The sequence below is a fragment of the Sceloporus occidentalis genome, unplaced genomic scaffold (assembly GCF_023333645.1).
Source record: "Sceloporus occidentalis isolate IW3139 unplaced genomic scaffold, rSceOcc1.0.p SCAF_3, whole genome shotgun sequence".
NCBI lineage: Eukaryota > Metazoa > Chordata > Lepidosauria > Squamata > Phrynosomatidae > Sceloporus > Sceloporus occidentalis.
Window position 1 is genome coordinate 149924004 of NW_028316983.1, and position 12147 is coordinate 149936150.

Consider the following 12147-nt stretch of genomic DNA (forward strand, 5'->3'; position numbering starts at 1 on the left):
TTCTCAAATCACTATATTAGGGTGGGTCTTTGCTCTGATTTTATCCTGGGTCATTAGTTTATTTCAAGATTTAACAGAGAATATCACAGCACCAGGTTACCCCAGCATGCATGCATGCATAAATAAATAAATCATGGATGGGAAAAAGATAAATACATGATTACATGAATACATGATTATCACATGAAACCCCTTAAAAGGGATTTGCTCATGGCCCTTAGAAGGGAGCTATTTTTCTTTGGATGGATGTGTGCTTGTTAGTGAATTATATATAATCTGGCTCCCCAAATGAGAACCAGCATGATGTAGTGGTTCAAGTACTAAGTCTCTCGAAATCAAGGATTGAATCCTTGCTTGACCATGGAAACCTACTGGTTGACCTTTGGCAAGTCACGTTATCTCATCCTGAAAGGAAGGCAAGGGCAACTCCACTCTGAACCAGTCTTGCCAAAAAAAAAAAAGAACCTGTGATAAGTTTACGATGAGTCAGACAACTTGAAGCCACACAAGAAGAACAACAGCAATATAGAAAATATGTCAACAAGACTACAGATAAAACATGTCAAACTGCTGTTAAAAGCAAAGGATGTATTTCTATTCACTCATTTTTAAATTTAGAAAAATGATTCTAAGATGGGATTCTCTGGGTAACATATCTCATAATTCTGCCCATGGATAAAAAAAACCTGTTTGCAAAGTGATTCCAGTTCAGCCTGAACCATGACTTATATTTACAAGACATTTACTTGGTGGGAGACACAACAAAAGTTATGCTGCTCTCCAATAAAGTGACTGCTCTGATTAAGTGCTCCACAGTTCACGAAAGCATCCTATTACATGATTGCCACAGGCCATGCTAATTTTTATTTTCATAATGTTACTTCCCTGTACTAGCTAGTGCCTCGCATATTTCCCCCACTTCTATTTCTACAGAGGGTGACAGTTATAATTTGGTTTTTGTGGCATTTTATGTGATAGAGTTGAAAAATTTTCGACTGTAGCAAGGAACAGAACAGAAGGAAGGCTAGAAGTGCTGGGCTTTTGACAGCAAAAATGTAGCAGAAGAGAAAGATGTTTTATATTCACATTCTTTCACTGGAAGTAAGATGAACAGACCTTATGGAACGTCTGTTGAACAAAAATATAATTGTGTGTATATACACAGTCTTGACATGTGCATAGCTAGAATTCTGCCCCTTTTGCACCTGGAAGCATCAGAGTCTATTAAGCTGCTGGCTTTGGTGAAAGACAATATTTGGGGCCAGATCTAAGCAGGAACAGTCAAAAACTTTGTTGAAGAGAAAGCTATATGACACCAGGCATCTGAGAAAATGCAGACCTCTCTAGAGAGGTCAGACATTGTACAGAGTAACTAGGAAGCTGGTACTTCAGAGAAAGAAGATCAACCATTTGGCCTTTATAAGGGTAGGAAGAGTATGCCCTTAAAGACACAGAAAATGCCATCTTCCCTAGTTTATAAAAATGTGATTTAGAAGCGCCATTTCTGAGACATTTCTAACATGGATTTTAGATCTATCTTATAAGCATTCCTGACACTGGCATCCCTGTGATAGGCTTCCCGCACCTTCATGTTAATAATGGTGGAAGGTGAGAGGATACCTTTTGTAGCTCCAAGTCATAATCCCCACCATTTGTGTATGTATGAACTTCAAGTCACCTGTTGCCTTATGGTGACCCCATTAATTTCATAGGATTTTCTTAGACAAGGGATATTTGGAGATGGTTTTCCCAGTTCCTTTCTATGAAATATACCCTGCAGCACCTAGTGTTCATTTGTGGTCTCCACAGAAGTACTATTCAGGACTGACCCTGTTTACATCCAAGATCAGACATTCCTGTGTGAGTGTGTCCATAATGGCCAATTATCAGGATAATGTGATGAGTTTTGTGCCAGGATAGCTGCTCCAAACAGTGGCACAGGGCATACATGTCGATTGACTAGGTTGGTGTGAGCAATGATGAAAATAGTTTATCATGGGAAGAGAGGGTGTTTCTTTGAATGCCTGAAACCAGCTCCATACTTGGATTTCAAGCAATTGTTAGGGAAGAGGGAGATGAAGAATGAATAAGTGATTGCTTCTGCATACCCACTCACCACAATGCATATGTGTGTAGTGCACATTGAGCTACATATTCTCCTATGTTGTGTCTGGGCAGGAGTTTGGGGGAAGAAGTCAACACTTGGTAGTACACCAAACTATGGTGATGAGAGGTTGGGAAGATTAGAGAACATTTCCCAATATTTTGTAATGGCTCACTGGTAACAGTGAAAGTAACATGTTAGTAATGAATAATCCAGGGTGTTACTTTCTGCAGTAACAATAACAATTGATCTGTTGCGTGACTAGAATACTGAGTGACATAACTCACTCATTTTAAAAAGTGACATTCTGAAAAGTACTAGTTTTAATGGACAAAACCACAAAACGCTACAGAGAATTGTATTAAATTATACAGCCAGTAGCTTGAGAACTCAATATAGGAATGTTACTACCACAGTAAAGTAATATCTAGGATGACTTTTATTTAGATGACAATCCTTGGCAGCGCTGCCTAACAGACAAGACAAAGGCACATAAAACCCTATCATGGACATTCTGCAGGCAGTGGAATATAGAAACAACCATTGTGCTCACAAGCTCCATACACATATGGTGTTGCATGAATCCAGACATTCCTGTATAATCGATGTAATCCATTCACAAACATTTTCCGACTTTTGTACAATGAATCAACTACAGTACACGTTATTTAGAGCATTTATCACATTTATATAATATAACCACTTTAATTTTGAATTTTACTTAGATATGGCATAACTTACTCTTGGGGAATCTTGGTGGATTGTCATTGACATCAGTGAGAGTGATGTTCACAGTTGTGGTTCCTGCCAATCCCCCAAGCTGTCCGCCCATATCCTTGGCTTGAATGAGAACTTGATATTGTTCTTTGACTTCTCTGTCCATGTTTGGCAAAGCTGTTCTTATAACACCTTTGAAAAGAAACAAAATACATTTTTTTCTGTGACATATGTGTCATAGACAAATGGCCTTCTCCATCTGGTAATGCTCCAGTGTGTTGGACTTGGTGATGGAAACAATATTTAAAGATTCATAAAGGGAGTCAAAGGGGGGTTTCTTCAGTTTTGGGAAACTCTCAGAATGAGAAAATTCCCAAAGTCCCTTTTTAATTTTTCACCTGAATCTTCAGGTAGATTTGAGAACTATTCTGCCCTTCCTTCAGCCTGCAACCACCTTTTCACTCTTGCCACTCCTACATGGCCAGGTGGTGGCTGAAAGGGGCACACAATAACAACCTCATTTTGGAAACCCCTTGGGAGGTCCTGGAAGATGAATATATTGTCATGCATAGACTATCAGAACATAAATTACGAGAATCCTCACTCTAACATGCCATGGCATGGCCATGACGGTGGTACAAGGGACAAAGGACTGTCACCAGCTATGTTTTGAGAACTGGTGCATGATGATGCTAGCCTCTTCCAGGGCTCTTGGGAGTCCCATGGTAGTTTCAGAGAATGATGTGGTGAACAGAACAACGATGATAATGATGTTTACCTGTCTCTGTCCTCCCCCAGTCCACTAAATGACCATCTTGTGGAGGTCAGCAAAAAGTACTTTCTTCCCCCTCCCATAATAATGTCTTTTTGAAAATTGCATAGCTTTTGGAAAAGCTTTTGTGGCAGGGAGAAAATTGATCAAATTATTTGTTCTCCTCTTAGGGGAACAAATAATTTAAATAAGCATATCCCTAGTGTCCCTAGTTGGACCACAGTCCCCCTTTATTCCCTGATACTTGAGGGTATCATTAACATAGTTAATCATGTGTCTCATATCGTCTGGTTTTCAGAATTAGTTAGGCATATAAAAGGAAGTCATAAATTTAACTTTCCTTGAGAAGAAAGGCATTTTATCAAAAAAGGAAGTTTTTTGTGGTAATTAGTTTATACAATAAAAGGTCCTATTATGTGAAAAATCATAAACAAATGCACAAAAATGTCCCCCAGTTGGAAGGAAAGATTTGTATTTTTTTTGTTTTGTTTTGTTCTTACAAGAATGAAATAAGTGAAGATTGACAGCCCTACTGGGCATATACCCATATCCAAAAAGAACCTTACTCAAGCCATATTTAAACTTCTACTGCTGGACTTTACATAAATTGTACAGTAGGGACTTTTTGGGGCAGCTGCCCCTTTCACAGCCAAATTGGGGCCATGGCAACTGCATGCTGTGGCCTGGATCTGGCCTTTCCAGGGCACACACAAAAGTGGCTCCTTTTTGCATCAGGAAAGGGTGCAACAGTAGCAGCACTGTGGCTTTAAGGCACTCCTTTCATGCTGCATCGTGTGGACGCAGTGCCAGAGGAGTGCTGTGATGCTGCGTGTGGAACAGTGCTCTGGCGACAGAGTCAGGGTGTGCGTCATGTGGACACCATGCTCTGACTCTGCTCCCAGGCCAGCCTCAGTAGCCGGTCTGCACAGGGTCTTTGCGTTCTTTATCAGATGAATCCTAAGGTGAGCTGTGGGTGTGATGGAAGAGCAACTACTTCCTTAACCCTACCATTTGCATTGTTTCTAGTTTTGTTTTTGTGGGTGTTGGGGGAATGATGGATATACTTTGGATCCTTGTTTTTTCTTCAAATCATTAATCACATAGTCTTACATTTTTACTTCACTCCTAACACCCCAACATTAGCCCAAGACAATGCCAGAATGAGCCCAGAACATTTTATAGCAAAATGGATTCCCGCCCCCCTCCTTTTAAAAAAATAAAATACAATAAAGAGTTCCATTTACAGAAATCAAATACACTCATCCCTCCACAGAGTTTCTGCTTTGACTTTTGCGGTTTTGATTATTCACAGATTTTATTATTATGTTCTCTCTAGGAATATCTAGGTCCTCCAGCACAACTCTGTGGTCAGCTTTAACAAAAAGCCACACTGAATAACCTAGAGATTCCCAGAGAGAACACTCCACTAAGCCTTTGTAGCTCCTCTAGTGCAATTCTATGGCCCATGTCTGGCAGATGTTGACCACAGAGTTGCACTGGAGGACCTAGAAATTCCTAGAGAGGTGTTTTCTCAGGTAAAAACATAATGTCTTTGTTATTTGCAGTTTTTCCACATTCACGGGGATCCTGTGCCCCTAACCCAAGCAAATGTGGAGGGATCTGTACTGACCATACAACTGTTATGTGGAATGCCTTTCTCTCTGACCAACTAATTTCTGTCTACTACTGGTTATCAAAAACAATTAAACAGGCATGGGAATTCTTTATGTATGTCAAAGTAATATCATTTTGTTTTATAAAGAGAGATTTATCTGTAATATCCTGGTAGAGGAAGTATCATGAGTTATAAAAAGTGATTCCATAAATGATTGTATGGAAGGAATTAGGTATCTTGGAAAATTTTCAGACGTGGGACAAAGGTAACAGAGTTACTATGGATCATAGGAAACCAGGCTGACCAAGCATTTAGACTCAGATGAAGCAATGGGGTATGATGCAATCATAGCAGGACATAAAATCAGCAATGGCAGAAAGTGCAAAGTCATGCCACATAGGGGACTTGTATAGATGTAACACACTGGGAGGAGGCTGGACTAAATGCCTGTAGATGGCAAATGTATAAAAGGGAAGAGCTTCAGTGCCCAGTGGGGATGTCACATGGTGTGTTGTATAGGTGTGAGATTCTGCCCATATGAGTATTGATTTTTAAACAGTGGAATGAAGATTAAAGTGCCTCTGACCAAGAGTTCAGTTTGTTGTTTTGTTCGCTGCTTCTTTGTTTGGGAGAAGGTTTTCTCCAGCCAGCACAAGCTCAGAGTGCCTCTTTGGAGTTTGATCCAGGCGTATTGCTTCAGAGGTATGCACTGCTGGTCGCATAAGCATTCCAACATTTTAATATGCAGCATTGACAATTTTGAATATTTCAAGAGTTGCTCTTTAAACTTTTTTAAGAAATTGACCTTCCCAATGAAATGTATTTGCCCTATTCCAATATTTGAGTTGAAATAAATAAGCTAGCCAACAAAGCTCTCAACTGGACAACCCATTCATTACCTATCTGTTGTTATTATGTGTCTTAAAGTCAAATTTAATTTAAGGTCACCATATGCAAAAGGCATCACATCCTATCTTATCTTGGAAGCTAAACCAGGCCAGCTTTTAATGGTGCTTGAATGGGAGATCACCAATGAATATCAGCTGCTATAGGCTATATTTCAGTGGAAGGAACTGGCAAAATCACCTCTTAAACATTTCTTGCCTAAGAAAACCCTTTGAAATTCATGAGGTTACCATAAGTGAACAGGCAACTTGAAGAAATATACACACCCACACATATCCTAGGATATTCTTGGCAAACATTATCCAGAAGAGGTTTGCCATTTTTTTTACTGTAAGGCTAATAGACTATGACTTGTCCAAGGTTGCCCAATGGGTTCCCATGGCTGAACAAGGATTTTAAGCTTGCACATGGTGTTCCAGAGCCTAGCCCATCACTCAAATCATTATACCACATTGATACTCCTTGTTACCTCTCCATTGATGCCCCCTTGTTGTGGGGGAGAGGCTTGCGTACCCTAATGAAATTGGAGCTATGCTGGTGGTGGTATAATAGCCACCGGTAGGGCCTCCCATGCCAGACAAGTCACAACCGAAGGGTCTGACCAAGAGCACCAAAGGGCAGGATGGGCTCTCTAGCCTTATGGCAACCATCCCAGGAGAAGGAAAACTCTAATCCCAAACCCGGGCAGATGGTGCTCGTCTAACCCTGTAAGGTCAACCATCTAAGAGAAGGAAACTCTAATCAAACCTACAACCTGAGGACCTCGCTGCCACCGTCCATGCTTGTCAAGGCCTCTGCAGTTGAACCTCTGGTTTAAAGGATGAGGCCAGTTCTGTGCACGCTACGCTCCACCAGAAAAATCCATTGCACAGGCCCGAAGGATACATCTAACTTCTGAAAAAGCCCTGTAGCGATAGTCGAGGGATGAAATGGCAAGTGTAAAGATGCACTGGAAGCCACAGACCCAACCCTGCATGCAGGAGGTTCAGGACACTTGAGACTGACCCGGGAGATGACAGTCTTGTTCGGCAGCATCCTGAATGACCAAGCAGTCTTTTTTAAGGAGAGTACTGCTTGCTCCATATGGAGAGGGGCCTAGAAAAGGTGGCCTAAAGAAAGCTCATCCCCATCTACCCGGTTGGCTAGCCGCGGCCAACTGGCATCGTCTCATGCGGTCAAACAAAGACAAAAAAACACCTGAATCTTCATTCGCGATAAAAGATAATAGATAAAACATTGAAGCTGAAGTGAACTGACTTTCACAATCATTGAATGAAACATAACTGATTTATGGAAGAATATTTTCTACACATGTACTACACCTTATTTTTAATGTACTCCATCAAAAAAACACCCACATCATCATCAGGTTGTTTTAAATATGGTCCACGTTTTCCTAATGATGTTTTGTTCAGGAGAAAATGACTGTCACTCCACTAAATAATCAACATATTTTTCTCTGTTGATGTCCATATGTACAATATGTTATTATTTATGAGAGACTGCTTTTCCTTAAAAAGCCAAAAAAAAAAAAAAAGTTGTGTCTAAAAGCACTTTCATTCAATATTTCCCTCTTTATCTTTGTTTCTGCTAAAAGTCTTACTACAAATGAGAAAAAGACTCTTCAAGAGAGGTGTTCGTGTGCTTAGCCAGATGAAATAAAAGTGTGGAATTAATTTTCAAAAAAAGAGAGAAATAGTCAAGCTTTATTCTTTCTCTTCACGTTGCCAAAGTGCATGAGCAATCTATATCATAGTTAAATCTACAGAGATTTCTAGATTACACTGAATCTGAACTTTAACTTCTAAAAATGCACATATATCAATACAATAGGATTTATTTGGCGGGGTGGGTGGTTGGTTTCAACCCAAATACACACTGGATTCCTTAGAATAGGAATGCAGAACTTTTCCTTTCAATATCTATTTATACTACAGTCACCATCAGCCCTATCCCATATGCTCAATGGTAGTAAATAATGGGTCTTTTAGTCAAAAACATTCAGAAATCAAAAAGTTCACAACTCTGCCATGCATATAAAGGCCAGAGCTTGTAGCCTTATCTCTTGACCATTTGTGCAGACAGAAAAGCAGCTTGGAGAGGCCTCTGGCCACTCCAGACACGAGTGAGCCCTGATTGGCACAGGACTGTGGTTACCAGATGCTGTGGTCCCGAGGCTGGTCGCTGCCACAGTCCAGAATGGACCATCAACAAAGAATATATTTTTCTTGCTCCTTTTGTGGCTGGATTTGGGCCACCTTATGCAGCCTTGATGCAGCTTCCCGCCAATCTGAGGGCATGCATCCACCATGCTTCTAAAGAAGCCTGAAGCTGGAGCTTTTTGCCCATCTGTTTTGGGGCTCAGTCCTCTTGGGAGATTCTTGGACATGTTATCGATGTCAGCTGTGTGTAATGGTAGCTACTAGATCAGTCACTTTGAATTCAAGAACAACAACACCATTTGCATGTGTGGCTCCTTGACCATCATGGCCCTCAAATTCCAAGTCAAAGCATCTGTTTCCACATACTGCTAGCTATAGCATGGCAATTCTTAGTGTTTATCAGTGTCCTAAAACACCAAACAATATTTTCTATTTTCATGATTCTAAAGAGACAGATGAAAAATCAGACCGAGGAATACTGTGGATGATGCATGTGCCTTCACTGCATTATCTTTAAATATGGGTGCAGGCCTAATCTTCCCTTTCAACTTCTTTTAAGTAGTGTTGAGGGTTTTGAATATTTTAGAATCTGTACATTTTAGAATCTCCCTTGCCTAAAACTCACCTAAATCCCAGTTTCCAGCTGTGCTTGGCTAACCAATTTGCAAATTCGGGAGCTTCCTGACTTTGTAAATCAGCCAGCTGAGCATGGCTGGGAGCCAGGTTTTAAGTGGGAGGCAGCATCAGCAGCAAAATGCAAGCTATAATACCCGGCTGCATCCCGGAAGAGGATTCAAACAGGGAAAGGGAAGCTGGGTGTTTTGACTGTGCAAAAAACTCCAAAGTTTAGCTGCTCTTATGAGTTTTTTGAATATCATTCATGGAGGTGGAAATTATAAGACAAGCTGAAAAAGCTGAGTACAGGATCCTGGTGAAATCTTTGTTGTCATCATTCATCTCATCCAGAAATATTGCTTAGCATACATGGGCCTAGCATTTTCCCACATCTGCACTGAGAGAAAGTTCTAATTAAAGGAGAACATTAAAAGGTGGGTTTTCCCCCTTCAAATCATTTCAATTTCAAAAATAGATTCACTGGTTTACACTTGCGATTTGACTTTTAAAAAAATAGGGTGCTTTTGACAGAGGACATGACCTCTGCAGAGCCTGTGCTGACAGCATTATGCTGTTTCCACCTTCACTCATTGATTACTGAGGAAGCAATGGTCTTTAATTCTCCATCTGACATTCACAGAGAGATTCACTGGGAAAAAAATTCCATTTGCAGAAAGGGGGTGTCAGGAAGCTCTCCCTATGTTGAATTCAAGACACACAGTTAGCAGCACTTAGTGTGGAACATTTTGGTTAAGCCATTGAATTATTAAATACAGAAACAGGAATGACATTTCAGAATAGAAGATGGACTCAGTCTGCAATTAACTATCCTCTTGCCCCATGAGCATCTCTGGGTGTTTATGCATCATTTTTCCGCTGTATGCACACAACCAATGACCTCCAAACAACAATCTGATATTAATGACTTCCTCCCACCTTCTGATCCTACTGCCTACCAAATGCAAGTGTGCATGCAAGGGAGCGTTAAATTTCCCACAGTTTATTTCATAATCAAAAACAATTTTATATGCTATCCTAGTTGCACAGCACACAGTCTAAAAGTCCCAACTGATCCCTAAGCATTTTATAAAGTTCAGAAGACCACCCAATTTGCTCCCTCTCAGGAATCTATCTAAAGAAAAAATGCCTAAATTAATAGCTGAAAAATATGCATTAAAACTAGAACATTAAAATGTAATACTATGATTTTGAAATACAAAAATAGCCCCAAATCCATGCAAATGAACCCCAAGATCATTTGAATCTCATGTGTTGGGACCAATGAGTCAACCTGTTATTTACTAGTTACATTAAGAAATTGCCAGTAGTATACCTACCTCTATTACCATCTCTTTCTCTCTCCCCCTAATATTGTTATGACCTCACTCTCAAAGTTAATGTGTTACAAATCGAATATTTCTTTTAATATATATGTGCTGGAAATATAACCATAGGGAACGTAATCTCTGAGCTGAGAGTGCATTCAGATGTGGGCAGCAGAAGGGATGGTTCTGTTTAACATTTCAGCTATGAAACCCATAAACAACTACACATTCTTAGGACTTCAACCAGTCATCAGAGTCTCCAACAAATAGTTGCCACTTCTTACATGGTATAAAACAACTGTCAGTGGCCATTCAACTGGCCAAACTAATACATTAATTTGGAAGTACAATAGTAGTAGAAATCAGAATTTTGGAGGTACTGTTAAGACTAGGAAATTATTTGTGTAATGTGACACGTATGCAAAACTCATAGAACATTCAACCATTGCATTACTCTTCCCCCCAAAAAAAACAAAGTTTGGGTGTTTGTTTGTTTTAAATATATATTTCTTAAAATTAGCATTGTGCTAATTTTAACTTCAGCCATAAATTCTCCAAAACTTTATGGCTGAAGTTAAAATTAGCACAACGCTGCAACAATTGCCTGGGAATATTTTCAATGGTTTTTCATATGAAATGGTGTCTGTAGGCAAAGAAAGGCAGTACTCACACTAATGCAAAAGGGAGTTACCTGCTGCTTTTCCATCTGTAAGCATCACATTTATAAATGCCACTTTCTTTTCTTTGATCAGACAAAGATTGTCCAGGTGTGTGTCTAATCAGCTTGATATTTGAAAAAGTGGAAAGCAATAACATTCTCATTGACAATATGTTCATTACCTGTCTTGGGATCAATGGAGAAATATGGCTGTCCCTGAAGAATACTGTAAACCACTCTGGCACTGTTCCCATATGTTGGGTCATCAGCATCTGTTGCTTTGACCTGCAGCACATATGCCCCTAAGAGAAGGATTAGATACAGAAAAACAAAACAGTGGAATTTAGCATATGTTTATTATGATGTGGTTTCAGTCTTTCAGTTCTAGCTTTATGGAAAAATATGTTTTATTGATTGTAATAAGATTCTACATTTCTTTGTCATTATAAATCTCAAGGTGGCAAACACACTTCTGACTACAGAGTAGGGCATGGGCCCAATTTTCACCCTATTTCTTTTCTAAGCTATAAGCTGACCAACTATTGGTGGATACTGAAAGCATAAGGTCCACATGGATCAATCATACCTGCTACTGAATGTAGCCCTTTAAAATTTTGGGATGTTCCTTACTATGTGGTAAGGATGGGGACTTTATGATCTTTCAGATGTTATTGAATTACAATTCCCACCATCTAAAACACTGGATTATAAGGGGTAGGGTATTTGGGAATGGCAGCCTGACAATATCTGCATCTGGCACATGTTCCTCACCCCTCTTTGGGGAAATGGTACTTGCTAAACATAAACTAGTCCATGATCATATAGATCCTTTCTCAGCATTTAAGCTGTGCTACTATAAATATCAAAACACAGGACTGGCATTCCACATATCTCAGGACTGGGGTTATTTGTATGTTCTCTGTGGGAGTGGTTTTTAAGAAAATGTTCTTCAGATAGACCACGTTCTTCTTCATCCAGGGTCTCAGATCATCCTGATACTCTTGAGCTCCCTAGGCTGCTGTCAATTCAATAGACTTGCTCAGAAGTGGAAAACCAACCAGTTAAATCTGGAGGGCTGGTGGCAAAGAATATGGGACACCTTGTTAATAGAAAAATTTTCTGACAGAATGGAATCCATCAATGGGTGTGGTATAGCATTTAAGAAAAATGGTCTTCCTTTTTGAATTTTGTAAACTTCACTTCATAAATCTGTTACTAGGACATCATGTACACCGCTCGGGAATGTGTAGGAGGAAAAATAAGTTTGTTTAAA

At 39.7% G+C, this 12147-nt stretch overlaps 1 protein-coding gene across 2 annotated transcripts in view; it reads right to left on the reverse strand.

The window, feature by feature from the left end:
• CDH12 (cadherin 12) overlaps positions 1–12147 on the reverse strand; it is a 330249-nt gene that overhangs the window by 73295 nt on the left and 244807 nt on the right. For both annotated transcript variants that reach the window (XM_089516580.1, XM_089516582.1), the window contains exons 4-5: positions 11057–11176; positions 2846–3013 (exon numbers count right to left, since the gene is read on the reverse strand). In XM_089516580.1, the coding sequence (XP_089372706.1) occupies positions 2846–3013; positions 11057–11176 (288 nt within the window). The remainder of the gene's footprint in view (positions 1–2845; positions 3014–11056; positions 11177–12147) is intronic.